Source organism: Hypomesus transpacificus, unplaced genomic scaffold, assembly GCF_021917145.1.
Source record: "Hypomesus transpacificus isolate Combined female unplaced genomic scaffold, fHypTra1 scaffold_31, whole genome shotgun sequence".
NCBI lineage: Eukaryota > Metazoa > Chordata > Actinopteri > Osmeriformes > Osmeridae > Hypomesus > Hypomesus transpacificus.
In genome coordinates, this window is record NW_025813837.1 from 262,480 (window position 1) to 283,758 (window position 21,279).

The 21,279-nt window shown below is 46.9% G+C and overlaps 2 protein-coding genes across 3 annotated transcripts in view; one reads left to right on the forward strand and one right to left on the reverse strand.

Annotated features, from left to right (window-relative positions):
• Window positions 1-17,446, reverse strand: part of zdhhc8b (zinc finger DHHC-type palmitoyltransferase 8b) — a 41,487-nt gene extending 24,041 nt beyond the window's left edge. Inside the window, exon 1 of the mRNA XM_047015978.1 lies at window positions 17,157-17,446. Within this exon, the coding sequence (XP_046871934.1) occupies window positions 17,157-17,260 (104 nt within the window). The 5' untranslated portion in view covers window positions 17,261-17,446. The remainder of the gene's footprint in view (window positions 1-17,156) is intronic.
• A 527-nt stretch (window positions 17,447-17,973) lies between these two features.
• On the forward strand, window positions 17,974-20,917 carry pgam5 (PGAM family member 5, serine/threonine protein phosphatase, mitochondrial). 2 transcript variants are annotated; one of them, XM_047016094.1, is made up of 6 exons: window positions 17,974-18,449; window positions 18,605-18,777; window positions 18,957-19,082; window positions 19,273-19,361; window positions 19,966-20,099; window positions 20,315-20,917. In XM_047016094.1, exons 1-6 carry the CDS (start codon window positions 18,214-18,216, stop codon window positions 20,463-20,465), a joined length of 909 nt encoding a protein of 302 aa, XP_046872050.1. In that variant the 5' UTR covers window positions 17,974-18,213; the 3' UTR covers window positions 20,466-20,917. The 2 variants fall into 2 exon arrangements, with proteins under 2 accessions (XP_046872050.1, XP_046872051.1); XM_047016095.1 differs by having other exon boundaries at window positions 19,969-20,099.
• Window positions 20,918-21,279: the final 362 nt, after the last annotated feature.

Genomic DNA, 21,279 nt, shown 5'->3' on the forward strand with positions numbered 1-21,279 from the left:
CTTCTTCTTCTTCTTCTTCGTGGTCATAAAAATGTATCCGGCGTGGCTTTTCCTTGCAGCAAGGCCTTCCTCCTTCTCCTGAGCATGTCAGCGGTCAGGAAACACAATATCCAGTCCTGTGTGTGTGAACTTCTCATGAGTCACAACTTCCCCAAGGACATCTCTCCTCCGGGAAACAAAAGCTACTCTCAGAGCGTTGATGGAGGTAGAACGAAGGAGGACAGAGGCAGTCTCTGTTAACACGTCGGCAGTACAGGATTGTTACCATGGGACTGAGAACATGAAGGGCTGGTTATTGTATCTAGATATTATATTCACGTTGCTCAGGCATATATACCGCTATTTTATTTATCTTTTATTCTCCTCTGTAAGGCATTCTTGGGTGTGAGAAAGGTGCTTGTAAATAATAGTTGATATTATTGTTGTTATTATTACAGCTCAAGCTGGGCAATACTATTTAGGCTTCAGCTTGATCGGATGGCACACAGCCCACAAATATAGCAATTCCATCACTCCAAGGACATGGGCTCAAGTTCTCCTCAAAACACCAGTGAGATAAAAACAATATTTTAATTGTAAGGATGAAGGGAGCTGAGCTGTGAAGTGAAAACTGAAATATTTAGAGTCCTGGTTGTCCCGTGTTTCACGCAAGGGAAAAAAGAGGAAGGAGCTCCTAACTGATTCAGCAGGACGCTCGGTCAGCCCTGGCAGGATGGAGAGAGTTGCTTCTATTTCAGTCGACCCGACAGAGCCATTTACCAACATGCAACATGCATCTCATCCTGGCCCCTGCTGCTCTCCTGGCCAGTGTGTGGTGTGTTTCTTCCATCTGTCCTCTCTCTCTCTGCAACCCTGTGGTCTCAGGACCATGACCGCCCTCCTCCCTTTACAGGACTAGGGACATATCACAGGGGGACAAATCCAAACTAATACTATATTACAGTAATGATATGATATAAAAAAATGTACTCAACACAATACACAACCCAATTCCTTGTGAAGCTCTCCAACCCAGCTCTTATGATACGAGAACACCTCCGCTGGAATTGCAATTCCACTTGAGACTGCTGTAAGCTCGAGATATCTATAATTAGTAAAACAACTCGATAGTTTTGAGAACAAGTGGTAGGCTGTAGGTTCATTGGCACAGTGTGGATGGAATAGAAGTAGAGGGCAATTGTAGAAATAGAAAAAAAAAAGGACAACGTTTGTGATACCAGCTGCAGTCTTCTGCCACATAGTCAGCTGTTTCGCGTGGAATCCAAAGGCTGTTCTGTCGCCAAGCAACTCGGCTATTTATGGAGTCCATTTAAATGTCATCTTCAGTTTCCTACAAACTTCTCCTGTCAATTCCGCTTCCAATGCACAGCGATGCCCTCTGTAGTTATTCATTATCAATTAACGGTGGATATTTGTGCACTCAAACTCAGCATAGTGGCAGTTATGGCTTGAATCACTTGAGTGGCTGATCCAGGCATTCAGGAATGCAATTTTGTGAACATGAGCCATTGTTGACGGATCGCCCCTGACGACTTCCGTCCTGGTCGTGTGACGTCAGCTAGCCCTACACTGGCGTGGCTAAACTGCTGGCATATGATGCTGGCTTCCAAATGCCTGAATTCTCAGTGAGGGCCACACGAAAACTGCAGGGGCTACCCTAGAAGCCAGGCCCACCAGGGGCCACAATTAGGGACTTTAGATTGAAATGTGTTAAAATGACGCTAGTTAATTATGAGAAGAGATACAGGAAGCACACTGACATGAGACGGGGGCTGCCTGTGTCGTTAATATCTCGAAAAGACGTTCCAAACCCATAGAGAAACTCACCCAAACAAAAAAATCATTTTACTCCAAGGACAAAAACGAAGCGCTCAAAAAATGTCTTCAATAAGCATCCAAGCTTTTCTCTTTGTGTCGGCTCTTTCAGACACAAGATTCACTTAGAGACAGGGGTCCGGGCCCTGTGAACCAGCTGCCCGGGCAGCCAATCAGGGGCCAGAGATCACAAAAGGGAAAAGGCAGGGAAGCGCAATCATTGTTCTCAATGAGACGGAGCTCACTCTGCTGTTAGCATCGAGCCCTGCAGAGCGCCAGCCCCAGAGGGATTATCCAGAGAGAAACTGGGCCTGGGGTCACAGTCACCTTGCCATAACTTCACTCCCATTTATAGCACACAAAAAAAAAAGGTCCCATTTTCACACACCCGTAAAGCGCGTATAAACAGTCTGCACTCAAGGAGCAGTTGTGCATTAACGCCACACGTTGCCCTCCGTTTGACCCGTTTGTTTGTGGGCGGCAGTTGTTTTTTCTACCTGGTAGCATCTCTGGCCGTGTGTTCTGAGTCGTGGAGGCGGAGAACTCACTGTGTGTGTTCAAAAAAGCTGTCTTTAGGGTTCTCCTAGATGGATCTGTGTGTGTGTGTGTGTCTCATCAGAATGCTGACACAGGTTTTCTCACCCTTAGTGGGCAGCTTGGAGTCTATCTAGGAAAATGACCCTTGACCGACCCTTGAGTAGATTCACCATTCAAGAAATGCCAGCCTTTGGAGACTAGTGACATGGGAATAATCGCCTTTGTGTTTTTGCAGGTTGAATGCAACCGAATGGATACAAGCCGTCAGGCAAACATTCCCACAGTAGCAGATGTGTGCTGCTTGTTTTCCACATAGTCCCCAAAGGAAGGTCCAAGTTGTGTAAGTGCTGACACGCACAACCCAGCACCATATAACCCCAGGCGAGGTCACGAGAGCAGATTTTCTGTATGCACGTACATTTTTACTGGCTTGTTAAAAACCTTGTTGAGTTGGCGGTGGTAGACGGTGGAGACAACATACTCTAACACAAACGCGAAAGGTACACATCTCATTTGACATCTACCTACGCTCACAAAATAGACTCGATTGGACGATTCATCAATTTCGATGCTTATATATATATATATATATATATATTTGACACTCAACTTTATACAGTAGAAAACAATGACTTGCCACCAGAAGCCTCCATAACAGGCTGTGAAGGGACAGTAAGGGACAGTAAGAGTGGCATTACCCAGAACATAGAGGCTAAAACATATTTTCTATTTCTGTCCCTGGCAGGTGGCAGAGCAGTGGGCTCACTGGCCAGGGACAGATCCCTATTTTAGATGCCAATGCACATATTGACATCCCCTGGCCTTAGAATGACACCACTAAAGACTGTAATATGGCAATTGGCGTCCATTATCCCTCCCGTTACTTGCAAGGACCCCGGATTAAAACCATCATCTTTTTCCCCTCTCCTTTACCTGTGCAAATGTTTTGGTACAGTGAACGGAATAACCGTTTTTATTCAGATTTGTTTAAAGCTGAGGGTGGTACTGAAAGGCTTTGATTGAATGCAGGTTTTCCTATTCATATTTCACGGAACTGGAGGAAATGACATAGCAACTCTCTGTTACACAGAATTACCACCTTGTCGGCGTGACTCCAATTCGTCCAGCTGCTGCTGTTTTTCCAGAAAGCCACTGAATAGATTCAAGGTCAGAGCTCCACATTTGTGTGCATCTGACCAGTGGCAGGGATCATGTGTGGGTGTGTGTATTGGGTGGGGTGGTATATGTATGACCAGGGGCAGACATAGGTTTTGTGTGGGTGTGCATGTGGTGGGGGTCTTTGGACCAGAGACAGGGATACGTTTGTTTGTAGGTGGGGGAGAGGGTGGCGGGGGTGGGGGGGGGGGGTATGTGGCTCGGGGCAGGGATATGTGTGTGTGTGTGTTGGCACCAGGCCGCCTCTAAGAGAGAGGGCTGAGAGGGTCCAGCTTCCCATCAGCCGGTGTCGTTCAGCTCCTCCACATTCATGAGTCAGATGGCTCCACTGTAACTCAGGGGCACCTCGCTGCTCCCAGCTGCAGCATCCAGCGCCCAGCGCGGCTCATTACGCCCGGGCAGGAAGGAGACGGCCACGGGAAGACCCGGAGCGAGACCAAGACACCTCACTTCCTCTCCAAAAAACATGAGAGGGAGATAAGAGCTGGCCTGTCTTTCAGCACCACGAATCTGTTCACTCTCTCCCAGCTCCTTGGTATAGAAAGTTGTGGGGGTTTTTCCTCTCACCCAAACACAATCTGTTATTTTTGCCATTCATCAAAGTGACGGTCTCCATCTGGCTGGGAGGGAGACCTCATCCTGCCCCAGTCTGTCACAGAAAAAGCTGAGTCACACTGTGTGTGTGTGTGTGCATGTGTGTGTGTGCATTAGAGCAGGCTGCACACATCCAAGTGGCACAGGTGTCATCACTAGTCCCCCTGCTGCTAGGCTCTGGTCCATCTGTCTCATTCATATCCATGTTGGCCAAACCCACGGGAACAGAGCGCTATTAGGTGACGAGCGCCAGGTGGCCTCCCTGAATGTACCAACAACACTTGGAATACTTAACGCAAACAATCGGAACACAACACCCACATACGCCACACAGAAGCTTTACATTTACATTTAGTCATTTAGCAGACGCTTTTATTCAGAGCGACTTACAGAAAGTACAGGGACATTCTCCCCGAGGCAAGTAGGGTGAAGTGCCTTGCCCAAGGACACAACGTCATGTGCACCGGCCGGGAATCGAACTGGCTACCTTCAGATTACTAGCCCGATGCTCTACCCGCTCAGCCACCTGACTCCCATAAAAATAATTCAGGAATTCTAACGAATATGACCCCCCCACACACACAACAAACAAACACACTTGTACCTGCACAGAACACACCAAGACATAGCTACAGGACGAGACCACAAAACTAAGTGTTGAACACGTTTTCAAACCTCTGACCCGTCGCTTGCTTGCTTGTGTCTGCACAAAGTACGGGCACTGAAAGACCTTGCCAGAACGGAAAAGCTGCCCTGTTTCAGTCAAGCTCTCCAGTTTGTACACAGAGGGATGATAAAAATGTCCTCTGATGAGGTTTGAGATAAGGGCTTGGCTGTCAGCCATCTAAGAGGCAGCACAGTCACTAGGACTCTTGACTCACGGACTGGCCAGTCTCTCCAAACCCCACTGCTTAGATCCAGTGAGCTACCGGAGGCTAAACTGAGAGTAAGATGGTGTTAAGCCTCATCTGCAGACCATATGGTCCTCTTGAGGCATTTAGAGGAGTCTAGAAAGTTCTCTGAACACAAACTTCCGTGAGTGGAGAAATAAATATACCTTTCCTTTCAATTAGGCATTGAGGAGGAGAAATGAAGTCACTGGTCCAAGGCCGTAATCATATTACAAATTGGGGGGGACACATCCCCCCCCAATATTCAAATCTGGTCAAAATGTCCCCCCCAATGTACTGATATAAAAATATAAATGTGCTACGATACGACAGGCAACCTGCCATGCTGTCCAAAATTATCATAAAATATCAAAAATATTCGTCCCCCCCAATGTTGACTCCATGGCTACGGCCTTGCACTGGTCCACGTGGCTGAATGACAGACAACTGCCGGCCTTTAAGCTCCATTACCTGTTTCAATGAGACTGCCATGCTCTAGTTACAGACCGGGGTAAAAATAGGCCTCACTTAGTCACCACTTAGGAAGGCAATGTGAAGAGCAGATTGTGAATGAGCTGGGAAGCTGTTTGAATGGCAGCTCTTTGTCGCTGGTTCAGTAAGCTCTGACGCCCCACACAGACACGCTCCTGCTCCAGAAAGGCCGTGCTCTCCTGAGCTCTCAAACTATCCCAGTCCATGGTCCAACCATCCCAAGAGTCAGGATTCTGAGCACATACAGATGACAGTTAGACTGGTGTTTCATAGCGAGACTAACTGCTAGTCTCGACCCCAACCTGATCTTAGATTCCACTGCAGATGTTCTGCGGAGAATAGAATGCGTGTGTGCGTGCAGTGCTGCAGGTGAGTTGGAACCGAGCGCAGCCCAAACTCAACGAGATGAGGTCATCTTGTACTTCCTGTCAGGTGTGAAAAGACACAGGACTGGGCCACGGGCGTGAAGCAGTTCCCCTGGGCCATGGGGAATGTCACGGATGAGTGCTCCCTGTTCCTCTCTGCAACAGGCATGTTTGAAATGCTTTTTTTGTGAGGTGTGTGTGCCCCAAGCGATTTTGACACTGCTCATCTGCACCCTGTGCCCAAGTGAGAACTGTCCTTTTCAGAGTGGCTACAGAAAGCTCCCATGCTCCCATACAGCCATGCTCTTCAATCCCAAATCTTGGGAAACCTAGGCTCTACTAACTCTATGAAGATTTAGGTTCACCGGTAACCTATTCACGATCAGGTCATAAAACTTGCTGTTTCCGATAATACGCCCTACATCACGGCTTATTTATCTGATGCCTTGAGTAGGCTATAATCTATGGGGAAGTCGGTTGATAAATATCCTCATTCATTCTGACTGTAGTTCATTAGACGTCCCGTCCTCCATCAGCACAGACTGGGCTTGAAAAATGTGCCTGACGCAAAAGCAGTCTCCCTTGTAGTAAATATTCCTCTCGGGTAGCTTACTAGTTAAGCACTGGACTGCTAAGCAATCCATTTTCATACGGGGCTGCCTCTGAGGCAAGCAGAATTCACAACACGGCCGATGTGTCACTGCTCTTAGCTAACCTGCGGGCTAACTGACGCCATGTTTCCATTCCGCAACTCAGGCAAAGTTACCAGGCCATCAAACGCTAATGACGGCACAAGCCTGTTTAATTGTGTTGAAAAGGTTACAGAGGATTGCACTTTTCCTACAGCGATGGTTAACGTGATTACTGCTTTAAATAATCCTAATAAAAGCAGTTCAAGCTCATTAATGCAAAAATAGTTTTTTATTTTTTTTTATGCTACCACTGTTCATTCATTACATGGTTTAATCCGTTACCGCTCCAAAGACTTAGACGAACAACTAAACCCAGCGATTGAGCATGCTCTCCTTGAGCCACTATCATATTCTCCACCTCACACGACACCTTGAGACGCGTGCCAAGCCAGGCCTCCCCCAGCCAGGCACCGTGGTCGATGTGAGGGCACGACCCGGAGCTCCCTGAGTGCTGCTGGCACGGCGCCCAGTAGAGCCGGTCTGGCCAATCCAACCCAGCCAGGGTGCTGCGAGGACGGCCGCTACCCAGCATGTCTAATCCACACAGTCAGGTAAAGGGGGGGTCTCGCCGCACAGCCTGTCCCCAGCTGTCACCACAACTCCCCTGGGGGCCCTGTCTCTAATCTCCACCCTCCCCCCTGGGCCAGTTGTCCATACTTATCAGGAACAGGAGCTCTACTTCAACGCTCACCCGGCAGACACAACAACACGAACAGCAGCCAATCGTGGCTGCGCTCCCTGACAAAGTTGTTGATGTTGGGCCTTGAGGCAGAGGCCTTCCCTCGAAAACAGGTGCGTTTTTTTCTCGTCACTCCACATTTCCTGTGCTCGTTTGGTCCTCAAATGAAATCCACCAGGGAAGCAGTTGGGGTTCCAGGAATGAATGAGTGACTGACTGGTCATTAGACCTCCATCAGTACCAGAACTCACCTCCCCCCGCCGTCTCTCTCACCACGTAATTACAGCTGCCAATCAAGTATGCCAAGTTAAGATAATTACTCTGTTCATTCATCTACATGGGTCTAGAAAGACTATGTAAACCAGCTAATGCTAGGTTTCTCCAACACCAGCATGGACAATTAGGGATGTCTTCAATATAAACAACAGTAACTCACTTCAGACTGGGACCGAAGGTTTTCATGAAATCTTCGCCCAGATAGACACGTCTGTCCTGAATTCTAATCTGTGACTAACCGCAAAAAACCTCAGTCTTAAGACATTCAGCCCACATTCTCAGCTGTGCATTCTCAATTGGCGCTACCCTGGGTATTAGTGAGAACGCTGAAATGTGCTCGGGGAGAGAAAACACAGGCCTTTTCTGAGAGGAGCGCCTGAACCACAAAAATAATTGAATTAAACGCAGAGGAAGAGGGATTGTGAGAGCGGAGGATAAACCCAGAGGAGCCCATCTTGGAGGCTTTGAACTGCTCCACTTCAGAGCCCATCCTCCTCTCAGAGAAGAATAGCCTTGTCACGACACAGAATGCAAGGCTGCTAATGCATGTGGGGGATAGGGTGTATTCCATCCACGATCTCTACCACTGTCTCCCTGGTTGGAAGGGCGACCATCATCCAGCCACACAGGCAATCTGATCTCGGCAGGGAGGAACCAGGGGAAACACTGACACTCACTAAGGTCTCATGTTCCTCTCAATCTAAATAGAACTCCTTTGATTTGTGCAGACGACATTAAAGGTTTTGAGGAGATCCAAATTCAATTCCATGGGCGTGCATCCGGCAAAGGGGAATTAGCTGACAATGACAGAACAAGAACACACAAAAAATACTAATACAGTATACTGGAAGTGAGAAGGGGGTGGACCGGAGTAATTACCCAGAGGTGGTTCTGTCAGACTCATGCCTGTCTCTATGCATGTGATCCAGATCATTCTCATTATTATCATGTGACGTTGAAGCCCAAGTGCATTTGTTCAGTGTCATCCAAGTCCAGCCCCACACCCAAGTGAGTCTTCAATTTGTTCATGGCTCACTTGAAAAGAGAGTCCAGCGAGCTAGTGAACAACTATTGAGCAGAGAGAGTTGACTAGGCCCTCGATGGTAAGCATAACTGGGCTTTTAAAGGATAACGTTTTCTCAAAGCACCCGAAGCATCAGGCCATTGTTACTTTCCTTATTCAACACAATGCCCTGGCCTCTCCCCTGGCCTCTCCCCTGGCCTCTCCCCTGGCCTCTCCCCTGGCCTCTCCCCTGGCCTCTCCCCTGGCCTCTCCCCTGGCCTCTCCCCTGGCCTCTCCCCTGGCCTCTCTCTGGCCTCTCTCTGGCTTCTCTCTGGCCTCGTGTATCTTAAGTCATCGGCCCCTATACAGAGAAAAGGGGCTCTTGTTTTGGGGCGTGTTCTGCAGAGCTTATACCATGCAATAGAGAGTCTTCCCAAACCTGGGGCTTGCTCCTCTCCCAGATGACCTGTCCTGCCCAGACAGACCCTGGAATCACGTGAGATTAAACCCCAAACTGCCAGGCACCATTACCCTAACCTTCACAAATCACCCCCCAAATCTCAGCCCCAGCCCCAGTCCCCATCCCCCACCTCCAGCCAATATACCCAGGATTTATGGTGGACACACCCAACCTCCCTACCCCTCCTCTGTCTGACCTCACAGGGATTATTCACCACCACACTCTGGGATATGTCAGACTGGGACGGTGGGCTTCCAGACAGTAGTATGTGAGGGTTAAGCGTACTGGTATTCACAGAGGGGAGTGCTGTTCAAATCGTTGTGTGGGATCAGCTAGCTTTGGCCGTCACACTAATGGACATGGCGTTTAATCAGGACTTGAGCAATTACCCCTCTGTTGAGAATGCATGGGGGGGGGGGGGGGTTACACAATGCTGCATGCACAGACAGGGACAGACTCTGAACAGCGGTCAAACACGACAGGTTTGATGCATTGATATCGTCTGTCGACAACAGCGAGTCCTTTTTGCGCCGATTGGCCCGAAGACGCCAACGTCTGTTGCTATGCAACTGGGTACGGCTCACTGGGTCGCAGGTTTGAATCCTTTCCCGTGTATCGCTTTGGACGAACGTGCCTGCTAAATGGTTAGGTACTATTGTCAGTGTGTGGACAGGCTCCCCCATTGAGAAACAGCATGTGTCTCTGAGACACATGAAAACCCTGATGACTAACACCACCTTACTGCATTGACACCAGCCTTGTTGTCGAGACAGAAATGGCGCAGACCGACTTTGCCACTGGCGGTCGTGAAAGGAAGGTAAATAGTGAAGCCAGCTCTTCAGCAGAATGAGGTTTCTGTGCGTGTCATCCAGAGAAACGCTGAGACAAAACAGAAAACATCCTCTCTCCAGATTAGATAAGGTCGCGTTGAGCCTCTTCCTCCATCTCTCTCTTTGTCTCTGTCTTGCTCGGTCTCTGTTTTCTCTCAGTCTCTGTTTTCTTTCTGTCTCCGACTCCCTCTCTCTGTCTCTGTCTCTATCTTTCACAGTCCACACCAGATAACTAAGGAGAGAAACACCCTCCCACAGAGAAACCCCAAAGTCCAATTAAACAGACCATTGTGCAATTTGGGAAATATTGGAGCGCATACACAGTTGCACGGTAGCAACACTTCTCATCATGCAATGATTTGATCACACAACGTAGATGGAGGATCGTATTCTTAATATATTGATGTGACTTTTGTCAAGTAAAATTTGAGTAAAGTTCTTCATTTGTTCTTTAACACAGTGCCTGATGCAAGACACTGATCTTCAAGTTGTGTTGTGGAAAGTTCATTTGGGTCTGTGGGCATGTCTCGTACAACACCAAGCCAATGAAAACAAATCACCAGGAGGAAATCTGTGGCTATGTATTTTTACGTAGGACTCCGGTTAAAAACCGTTGTTGAGTGATATCTCTGTCAATGGTATGACCCCACTACTTCCTCCCCCAGCTCCTACAAAGACAAATTCGGTTTTATTTCAAATCCAACCAGAAAACTGGAGGTATATCAATACCATTATGTATTTACTAGAGTTGAAATACATCAAGTCATGCTGCCTAAAGCTGCCTCAATCAGAGTTTATAGTGAGCGGAGAAGGAATAGTACGTGAATGACAGTGGAGCTTAGATCAAATCACACACAGTATTAAGTTCCCAGCGGCGGTCCATTCAACAGGTGCCTGCAGGTAAATCAGAGAGTTTGCATACTCTGACACTAAACCCAGCACAGAGAGGAGAGGAACCTGGGCGACTGCAGCCCGCTGTTTCATGGAAGAGGAGCAGCGAGCCAGTGTCGTATTTGACTGTGTTTGTCAGCAGGCTGCGCTTCGCTCTGCCTACCTCAGAGGGTGACAAGCTGATGAGTCACACATAGACGCTAAGTTCTGCTTATCACATGACACGGTTACCAGAGCTAAACAGAGGTCTGAAAGAAAGAAACATGTACTGAAGACCTTGTGATGGGATGGGAACTGGGAGAATGTGTCATGCATGGAAGTCTAAATAGATGATGTCGGTCCTGTGACTTTCCTATCAGTAGACCTATGTCTTTGGTACAGCATATCACCATGAGAGGGATACACGTCCGGTTTAGGGACATGTATCCCTGGACAGGATACATGTCTACAAACACTCAAATCATCCCATGTTTGAACAGGATTTCATAGACAATAGATGTTAAATATTTGACATCCATATGTTTTTTCTACACCAGTTTCTGATGTCTGCAGACAGGATGGAGAATGTTCGTCTTAGAGAACACTGTCCCCGAACATGAATTTCAATGAATAACTGATGCTGTGTTTTATAATTCATTGAGTGTCCTGAGGTTTGGTTCAAAACAAGATGACAGCTTTAGTAAGTTAAAAGGTACTTGTTGTACCACTGCAAAGCACACAGGACAGAGTCAAAGACAGTTGGGTGGGAAAAGGCCCAGGCCTTGGAACCCTGGCTTCAAAGCCAGTGACCACTTGCATTTCTATTGGTCTGCTCTTGGCAGATGAGTGAGTGCTGGTGCCGTTTGATGTGCACATCTCGAGGGACTTTTAACATCCCACTTAAAAATACATGAAAAAAAAAAAGAACAAAGCTATGAAACGGCACGCCCTTACAATCATGCAGTCAATCACCCCCATCTTCCTCTCTTTCCTCCTGTTTGTCGATGAACAGCACCCACGCACACACGCACACGACTGTGTGAGGTTCTCTTGATTGAACTGAAAGACCCAGCTGAAGTCCAGCTCCACAGACCCGCCCCTCCTAGCCTGGAGTGACAGAAGGAGAGCTCTGTTTCTACCTCATCATGGACCCCCCCCCACCCCACCCACCCCCGCCCACCCGCTCTTTCAAAACAACGAGCGGGGGAGCAGGGTGGAGACTCCCAGGGTGGGAGAGGCGGGAGGTCCAAAATCAATGCCACATGTTTCCCAGGAGGAGCTTCGAGTCTCTCTCTCGTACAGGCAGGACAAGGTTGGGGGTAGGGTGCAGAGTCCAGCAGAAACACACTCTCCCTGCACCATAAAGAAAGAAAAGGATCTCATTCCCCTTTCCCGCACTTTTCACCCACCGCATACTCCGACCGCCTTGACTACACATGGCTCCATTTAGACTGGACCTGGCATCACAAGGCCTGGTTTATTTTGGGCTTGGAAGGAGCCAAGAAAAGTTGCAGGGCAAAATAGAAAGCCATGGAAATGCACAAGGGAGGCAGCCATGAGTTAGACGTTTGAAAATGACTTCCCTCCTTGACTGAGAAAGATAACATATTTCTCATGCTGTTTGGCGCATATTTGTTCGAATGAAGGCGTAAGGCAGAAGGTGTACGAGAAAATGTCCACTGTTGCCTGTATGTTGGAGGAACAGGACAGAAATGGAAGCTAAACCCTGAGAGCCATCAGTTCATTAGAAAGTCAAATACATAATTCAGCAAACCCCCATGGTAAATGCCAACAAGTGAACATCGATCCCAGTCTTGTTCAAAGCGTTTGGTTGGTCCCAGATACAATGCCACGGAAACATAATCCTCATTACAACCACTTACACCGACATTTTCAAGCAGAGCCATTTGAGAGGAGGACACTGTTGGCTACAAGTTGACATCATACTCAGATCAATGGGAGGTTTCGCATTGGCTTTGTCGAGGGTCTGGGAGTTAGCACGGGTATGTGGCTTGGGCAAGACTCTGTTCTGGATGCATGGCACAGCCAAGGGAAGCCAATCACTCAGCATTATCTTAACCTAGTTGTCAAGCAACGACAGGAGGGCTGGGAGGGAATACGATTAGAGGACCTGGCCTTTATCTGTTGGCCTCATTCACTCATCAATACACATGCCGGGCAGAGAAGGCACGCAGGCAAAGCAAGAACGCAGGCAGGCAGACAGACAGGCTAGCAGAGCAGGCAGACGGGCTAGCAAAGCGGGCAGACAGGCTAGCAGAGCGGGCAGAGCAGGCAGACAGGCTAGCAGAGCAGGCAGACAGACAGGCTAGCAGAGCAGGCAGACAGGCTAGCAGAGCGGGCAGAGCAGGCAAACAGACAGGCTAGCAGAGCAAGCAGACAGACAGACAGGCTAGCAGAGCAGGCAGACAGGCTAGCAGAGCAGGCAGACAGACAGACAGACAGGCTAGCAGAGCAGGCAGACAGGCTAGCAGAGCAGGCAGACAGGCAGAGAGGCTAGCACAGCAGGCAGACAGGCTAGCACAGCAGGCAGAGCAGGCAAGTGTTTCTGAGAAAACTCTGGGTGGAGACTGTTCGGGGCCTGCTTCTGGATGGCCCCAGAGTTGGGGGCAGGGAGGCCACGAGAAGAGAAGTGGTCCCGCCCTCATCGCTCTGAGGATTTTTTACCAGCTGGATGTGCCATGGTCGCGGAGGAGACTGGACTGATTTATGGCTCCACCCTTCTGTTCTGTATTATATCTCTCTCTCTCTAGTGGGATATACTGTATGTGCATGTGTTCGAGAGGTGATGATTGAATGTGTTAAGTGCTCGTTATCAGTCAATTTCAACTTTCCCTAATGAATTATTTTATTACTTGAAAAGCCTCGTCTGAAATATGCATTTGATCTCATTATTGTCACATTGCCTCTATATTTTTAGCTTGCAGCAATGAAATCCAGATTTAGATTTACAAAGCCCCATCGGAGAAGCATGAGTCATGCCACCGTCTCTATTGTTTGAGATAAAGTCTTTGCTGTTTGCCATAGGTTTGCCGTTTTTCTAGATACACGTTTTAAATAATGTATTTTTTTTCAGTTTCATTTTCAGTGACACAAAGCACAATCTAAGATGAAAGGGAAAATCGTGCACTGTGAGCAAACCTAATATCATGGTCTTTTATTCCAGGAGAGTGGACATAAAAAGAGGAGAACATATTTGTTTTGCATCTAGCAAATACTTTCCCCTTACATTCTCATACGGAACAGACAATGGCACAGCCCTGTAGCATACTGGATTTATCAACCACCACAACTTCTCCCTAAGGCACTCAAAAAAGCCAAGAAATGGAGGAAGCTATATAGATATCTAATCTGACAAAGCTTACTGAAGCATTCCCAGACCATCTAAAGCCTGTCTGTGGTTGGAAAAGGGTATTTATCTCACAAACCAGTTGTGCACAGTTTTTTTATGTACGGCCCGAGACACCTCCAGCCATGCTGTTTCCATCCAAGATTATCTGTGTTTATCCTGTGGGTGACGTGAAGGCTGAAGTCCATTCTATCCCCCTCATACGAAACACCCAATGGTGGCAGTGATAGACAAATCCTGTTATCATCATCCTTGACACTAACTCCGTGTGGCAGTGCATGACAGGAGGGAATGATCAGAACCTGACAAGGAGCACGTTCTGACATATGGACAGGCAAATCCACTCCCATAGTGAGGAGATTGCTCATTTCTGAACGCTGGTTAAAAATAGTAAACGAAAGAGTAAAACTGAAACTAGGATTAGATGTTAAATACTACAGATGGTGTACACCACACAGCCCATAAAACCTCATGCCATTTCATAATTTGATCCTGTAAGCAATGTTTAAGTACACAATTCTGATAATAGTGTATCTACTGGCATAATGTAGATTAACTCATCATTCAACCGGAATTAAATACACAAAGCTCCACCCTCAAACATGTAGTAGTTCACAGAGGACTGAAAGCTTTATAATGGACCCCAACACCAAGATGTGAGGCGCTGGCAAACACAGCTGGAGTTTCAATCACATCTCCAAACATAGAGACGACAGCAGCTATACAGGCACGGGCGTGGATTAAGATCAAAGGGAATGAACGTTCAAACACACTCCTGAACGTCAAACAAATGTTGCTGAGATTAGGACGATGTTTTAAAACACCACCGTCTGGAGGACACGTCATGCATTTAGCAAAACTCTAATCCCACTGGGGTGAGCAAATCTGAGATTATCAGGAACCCCTAGCCTTTGACTTCCTGATGCACAAACTGCACACACACACACATGGACGAATGGAGTAGGAGGTGAATAGGCATCGAGTGATAATGACAAACAATGAATGCTCCAGGACACAGACATGAATAAAAGTCCATTTCAATACATGCATTTTGTAAAGTAGGAAACAGATGTGGAAGTTCAAGATTAGATAGGGGGGAGTCAGATGGCTGAGCGGTGAGGGAGTCAGGCTAGTAATCAGAAGGTTGCTGGATCGATTCCCCGCCGTGCCAAATGACGTTGTGTCCTTGGGCAAGGCACTTCACCCTACTTGCCTCGAGGGGAATGTCCCTGTACTTACTGTAAGTCGCTCTGGATAAGAGCGTCTGCTAAATGACTAAATGTAAATGTAGATGTCTGTCAGTCCCAGTGCTCAGGCCGGGCTCTCGTTCACCTCAGTCTCAGGAAGATATTCTGACTCCAAGTGCAACCAGCAGACTCCTCTATAATTTATTGCCATAACAACAGCTAAGTATGGTTCCAGTTGACGTGATCAATGGATAGTTTCCAGAAATCCATCTGACCCCGTCTTAAATACCAAACATTATAGCAACAAACGCTAGCAGCAAAGCTGATATCATTTCTGTATTGCAGGTGTAATGTTTCAGACAGAATGGTAGCAATCATAATCTAGGCCTCTGTATTCCTTACATGTCCCACCCTAGCTATAGTATGACGATATTTTGTTGTGAAAACAAGAACACCATGAGTTTTAGATTTGATATTGCTGAGTCATGGGATACTAATCACGTGTCACTGTGAGATCTTCAGGACAGTACGTGACCATCCTGTTCTGCCATGGTTACTGCCAAGACCAGATCCTACCACAGGGATAAATAAAACGGTCCTAATGTGTTCTAATTGTAACCGTATGAGGCACTAACGATGCGAGTCACACTGAAGAATGAGGGACATATGTTTTGCTTGTGTGCTCGCAAGAGTACAAGCTCTGGCTCCATGTCTCCACCCTCGCGATCCATCTGACACGATATACGAGGAGCTTTGGCAACAACTTTTCCTGTGATTCACTGTCATCCAACAATAGCTTGCAGGGAGATTTGTCAACAGGCTGACTCTGGAAAACCTCATGTGTGGCATCATCTGTGAGTTCTAATAAAGGACCCAGTCTCCAGTGCATTTATGTTGTTAACCCCTCACCCACCCCCAATCTGGTCCTTTCTAGTTTACTGGGGAATCAGTGAGCAAATGGATCAAGCCCTAATCTTTCCCCATCTGGAGAAGGGATCCGCCCTGAAAAATTGTTTAAAACTAACCCCCAGATTAACGTCACCAGGACAGTAAAAATCAAGTGCATAGATTTGGAAGGTCCTGCCTCTCTTGAAGTAGAGATGTCCTTGTGTTTGTGTTCATTTGTATGCTTCATGAAGTGGCCCATTTGTTTATGCAAAGCTTCTTACCCAGGCCCACTGAGAACTTGAATTGTTTAAAGGACCATACAAATAGATTGGGCAACCAGTAGATGCCTCTGTACTGGTAGACAAAGTGCAAAATACTTCACGTATTTAATGTTTACAGTCTTCAATATTTAATGACACATTTCAGAGTAAAAAGGTTCATGTTGATGTAACTGCCCCCCACCTCCCCAGCTAAAAAAAACTTGAACTTGGGGTGCGGTGCAATGGCTTACTGATGTGAGGACCGTGTTTGCACACTATTCAGTGCTATATGTACCTATTAATATTTACTGCGCGTTGTCAAAATTAATTGACCGCAACAATGAAGACACTTCGGAAATGTTTCGGCGGAAACAAGACTCTGTAATGCAGCATGCAACAATGTAACCGTTCCCGGCTTATTTGTATCAACTTTCAGAGCCTGTGGCAATTTCTCCCAGGCAAGAAGATGGCTTCTTGGGTGCTATGACGACTGCCGCTAGTTTTTACAGGGATGTTTGTATAACGTCTGTTCTTTAACATTGGCTATGTTATGACAGCAATCGCAATTACGTCCTACTAAATATATCAAAATGTGATACTTACATCAGTCAAAATAAATAGGACCAATTTAGCCTTGAACGTTTATAAACCAGGTGTCTAAAAACTTCACCAACATTCTCACGACATGGACTAATCCCGAACAGGCTCCTGCACGGGATTTGATTCAAATACATAAAACTTTTGATTCGATTGAAAGCAGGGAACACAAACTCACGTGAAAACGAAGAATAAGGTGGTGGACCCCACAAGAAGTGTGGCAGCAGTAGAGACTGGGATGTATTTGCTGGGTTTAAATCTCTTTCCAACGCTGTTGGGCATTCTGTAATTTCCACATTCCTCAATTATTTATTCCGATGGAGGTGCATGTCAATTTCCAGTGTGCAATTTCAACAAATGGGTTAACGGTTTTAACCAACTCGTCTATGGAACCGCTAAAAGCACACAGATACAAAGATAGACAGGCAGAAATACACCGCTCCGAAAGCCTGGAGATCCACCCTTGCAATCCAGCCCACTAGTGAGGTCACAGAAACGCTTGAAGGGTGGAGCTTCGATAGAAAACGCAAGAGGGATGCTCGAGCATAGTAGACTGCAAAATAAATAACTATCATTAGGCCTAATATTTAGAAAAGAGATGTGAATTTAATACAATATAATGTGTTAATAGTTGTTGACGTGTTGTTGATATTATGTGGTTAAACTCCGTAAATAGCCATAATTCTAAACCTAAAAGTCGAAAAATAACTCACAAAATACACAATTATGCTTTCGATCATTTTATTTAAATGAATTAATGGAGAGTGGAAAAAACTGACACTGTACAGATTGTTTCGAGGAAAATATGATGGGCAACGGTAACCTAAGAGTTTGAAGCATAGGGTTTGAAGACCTCAAAAACTATCCACCGGTTACTTATAATTGTGTTAAATCAAAGTTTTCTCGCATACTGTTGGCCCCCTCTAGTGGCAGAAATGGGCCCTTTTGCGTTTATTTAATAACGAGCTCTATTGGTACTTTTGGGCACCCGTAGTTCCAAACACTTTGACCAATCAGTCTGTTGAGCGAGCAAGTCAAGCTGAATCCAGGTAGACCACCATTGCAGGGTTTATTTTTAGCCAGCGATTAAAGAGTCACATGAAGATATTCTTGCCTGTAGAGCAAGGCAACCTCGAGATTATCCTGCTCTGAGTCTTTTCAAATCATCCCGTCGTTGTGAGTTACGTTAGGGAATTAGCTTTAGCTCGTTGCCCGATCTAGTGTTTCTAGCAAGTATGTCATACCGGAAAACATTCAGACTTGTATGTGGGTTTGCCGGAGGTTCTGCTGTTCTAGTTTTCGCAGCAGCCGCCGCTGAATCTCGTGGGCATTTCGGTACCAACACCCGGGGAGAGACCAGTCACTGGGGTGGAATTCCAGCTATCCAGGCTGCACAGCCGGCACAGACGTGGCCAGCGGGGAGTCATACAGCTGGACCAAGTGGACGTACCTGGGACTTTAACTGGGACAAGTATGAGTCTTATTTATAACGTCTGACATGTCGTTTAGTTGTACAGTCTAGAGCTGATTATTCAGCAGCGCTGATTGACAAGATGTCAATGAGGTTGATCGAGCTTAAACGTCTCTACTAGTTAATCTCCTCCGTTCCTCCTTGTCCTGAACTAGACGGGATCCAACTACGCTATTGAATGGAAAGAAGAAGGAGAGTTTGAGTGAAGACCCAAGCACAGAACAGGAGAATGGCAAACCCAAAGCCACACGCAACATCCTTCTAATTCGACATTCCCAGTACAACTTAAGTGGGACTGGAGACATGGAGAGGATCCTTACACCACTAGGTGCATTGGAGACGGAACATTCATGTCCCTACTGACTGCATTCTGTGCCATTTGATGTTGTTTGGTTGTCAATATGTCTGAGCTTACAACCAAAAGTGAAGTTCCACAGTGGAGATTTAAGCGGTGAATGGTTCCAATGCTGTCAGCTGAATTGTGAGACTGTGTTTTTTTTGCACCAGGCCGGGAACAGGCAGAGCTGACTGGTCAGCGCCTAGCAACGCTGGGACTGAAGTATGACATCCTGATACACTCAACCATGGCCAGGGCCACTGAGACCGCCCACATTATCAGCAAGCACCTCTCAGGTAACTTTTAAGTTCAGCTTAGTGTGCCTCATACTGATTACTCGAATCAAACGTTATTGATATAGCCCTTCTTTCAAGCAAGTCACATAGCGCTTCATAGATCAGCCCATATAATCACTCATTCATAATTCTTTTGTTCAGTTCCTCAGAAAAGAAATGTGATTCGTCTTTCTTTCTGCCTTTGGTTAAGGAGTAGAATTGGTGAGCTGTGATTTGTTGAGGGAGGGCGCACCAATCGAGCCGGTGCCCCCAGTCACCCACTGGCAGCCTGATGCTGTGGTGAGACACACACACACCTGCTCTGGATTTAGACCGTGCACCCGGTCCAGTTTCACATCCTTTATTCACAAACACTGTACATTAAGGTTGCATTTACCACCATGGTAGGCCCAGTACACCTCTTGTAAAGGGGCAGTTGGAGGTTCTGTTGCAAAAACCAGATCCATGTTTACATCCACCTACCCCTGGACATCCCAACCTCCCCCATACCCCAAGTTTCCTTCTACGGCTTAACCGTAACAAAATGTAACTACGTAGCCGTTTTAAATGTACCTACAATGTTGGTTTCTGTAGGCATTGCTATGCGGTTACACAGTAGTTCACGAAACCTTAATGTGTACTGTTGCCGATTATTCTGTTTCACTTGGTCTGTTATATCCGCTGCGAAATTTCCAAGCATTCTCTGTCACCCTCCTGTGTTGACTGTTGACTGTCTCACCATGTCGGATCCTATTCCAGCTCCTCTCAACACTGAATACATCCTGAATTGCACTGCAATGAGAAGACTATTCCATGCAGTGCAATGGAATGTATTTAGGGTCTGTTTGATATGTCTCTCCGCTCACCTGTGGGGGGGGGCCGCGGACCTCCTTGCTGTGTTCAGCAGTACCACGAGGACGGGGCAAGGATCGAGGCGGCGTTTCGCCGGTACATCCACCGGGCCGACCCCAAGCAGAAGGAGGACAGCTACGAGGTCATCGTCTGTCATGCCAATGTCATCCGCTATTTTGTGTGCAGGTGTGTTGGGCTAGTCGGCCCGCCCCATTTCTGGTTGGGGCGTCCGTTTCGCTTTGCCACCATCTTGGCCATGCCCTTAAGACTCGTAGGCATTCCATTACTTTATGTTGACGTGTCCTCAATAATAGATGCTTTGGGATGGTTTTGGAAAATGTGGAAAGTCCCTGCTTGTATGTTAGGCTTCATGTGTGTGTTTGTGTGTGTGTGTGTGTCAGGGCTCTCCAGTTTCCTCCGGAGGGCTGGCTCAGGATGGGCCTCAACAACGGCAGCATCACCTGGCTCACCATCCGACCCAGCGGCAGGGTGGCGCTGAGGACTCTGGGAGATTCCGGCTTCATGCCTCCAGACAAGCTCACTCGGACCTGACCCCACCCCCTTTGCCATGGCGACGGGCGTCGGTCGCATGGCTCCTCCGGCTCTCGATTTCTCCTTCGGTGTCTTGAGAGTGGACCGTCAGTGTTATTTTTGTGAACGTGCAACGAATGCTACCTTGATGTGGTGTTGTGGTCTCTTGCCGTGCCATATGTTTGCATTGCATCTCAGGGGAGCACCTTATCCCTGCAGGTTTTGTATTGAACAGAGGGGAGCGCATGGGATCTGACTGCTGTTGTGGGCGCCTGAGGAGTCAAGCAGGTTGGAACACAACTCACCCGAGGTCCTTCAACATGAATGTAATCTTTTTAGAGAATTTTGAAGAAATGGTGACGTCAAAAGAAAATTCAAAAACATTTCATCGTTTGTACGACTAATGCATATACCAAGGTTTTTTTCGTGTGTTTGTGTAAGTGGAAACTTGGAATAAACGGTCATGGTATTGAGTTCTGCGGTCATGTTTCACTTGGGGGGTTTCCGGGAACAGGATTGATAACCAGGAAAAAAGGCAGTGGCTCGCAGGACAGGGAAGTTTTATTGATTTCTTGAAAGCAAACGAATTTCGGACATACAGAAAAAGGGAGAAATAACACCATGAAAGTTTTTTAATAAAGCACAGAATGCCAAAGCACAATAAGCATGTTTTAAGTATTTAGGTGCATTTTTTGCAGAATTCCACATTCATGAAACCAGGATGACATGGGTCCTCAATTTTGAGCACAAGCACAACAATCCAATCCTCTCACTGGAGTGACCCTCAAATCGAGACGTTTATTTCAGGGATTTCACATTCAATATACCAATGTCC

What these genes read in the sequence shown, in the direction of transcription:
- pgam5 (XM_047016094.1), top strand. Translation starts at nt 18,214, where the DNA reads ATGTCATACCGGAAAACATTCAGACTTGTATGTGGGTTTGCCGGAGGT. An exon ending in GAGGATCCTTACACCACTAG is followed by an intron (nt 18,778 to 18,956) that starts GTGCATTGGAGA and finishes TTTTTGCACCAG; the next exon opens with GCCGGGAACAGGCAGAGCTG. An exon ending in ATCCGCTATTTTGTGTGCAG is followed by an intron (nt 20,100 to 20,314) that starts GTGTGTTGGGCT and finishes TGTGTGTGTCAG; the next exon opens with GGCTCTCCAGTTTCCTCCGG.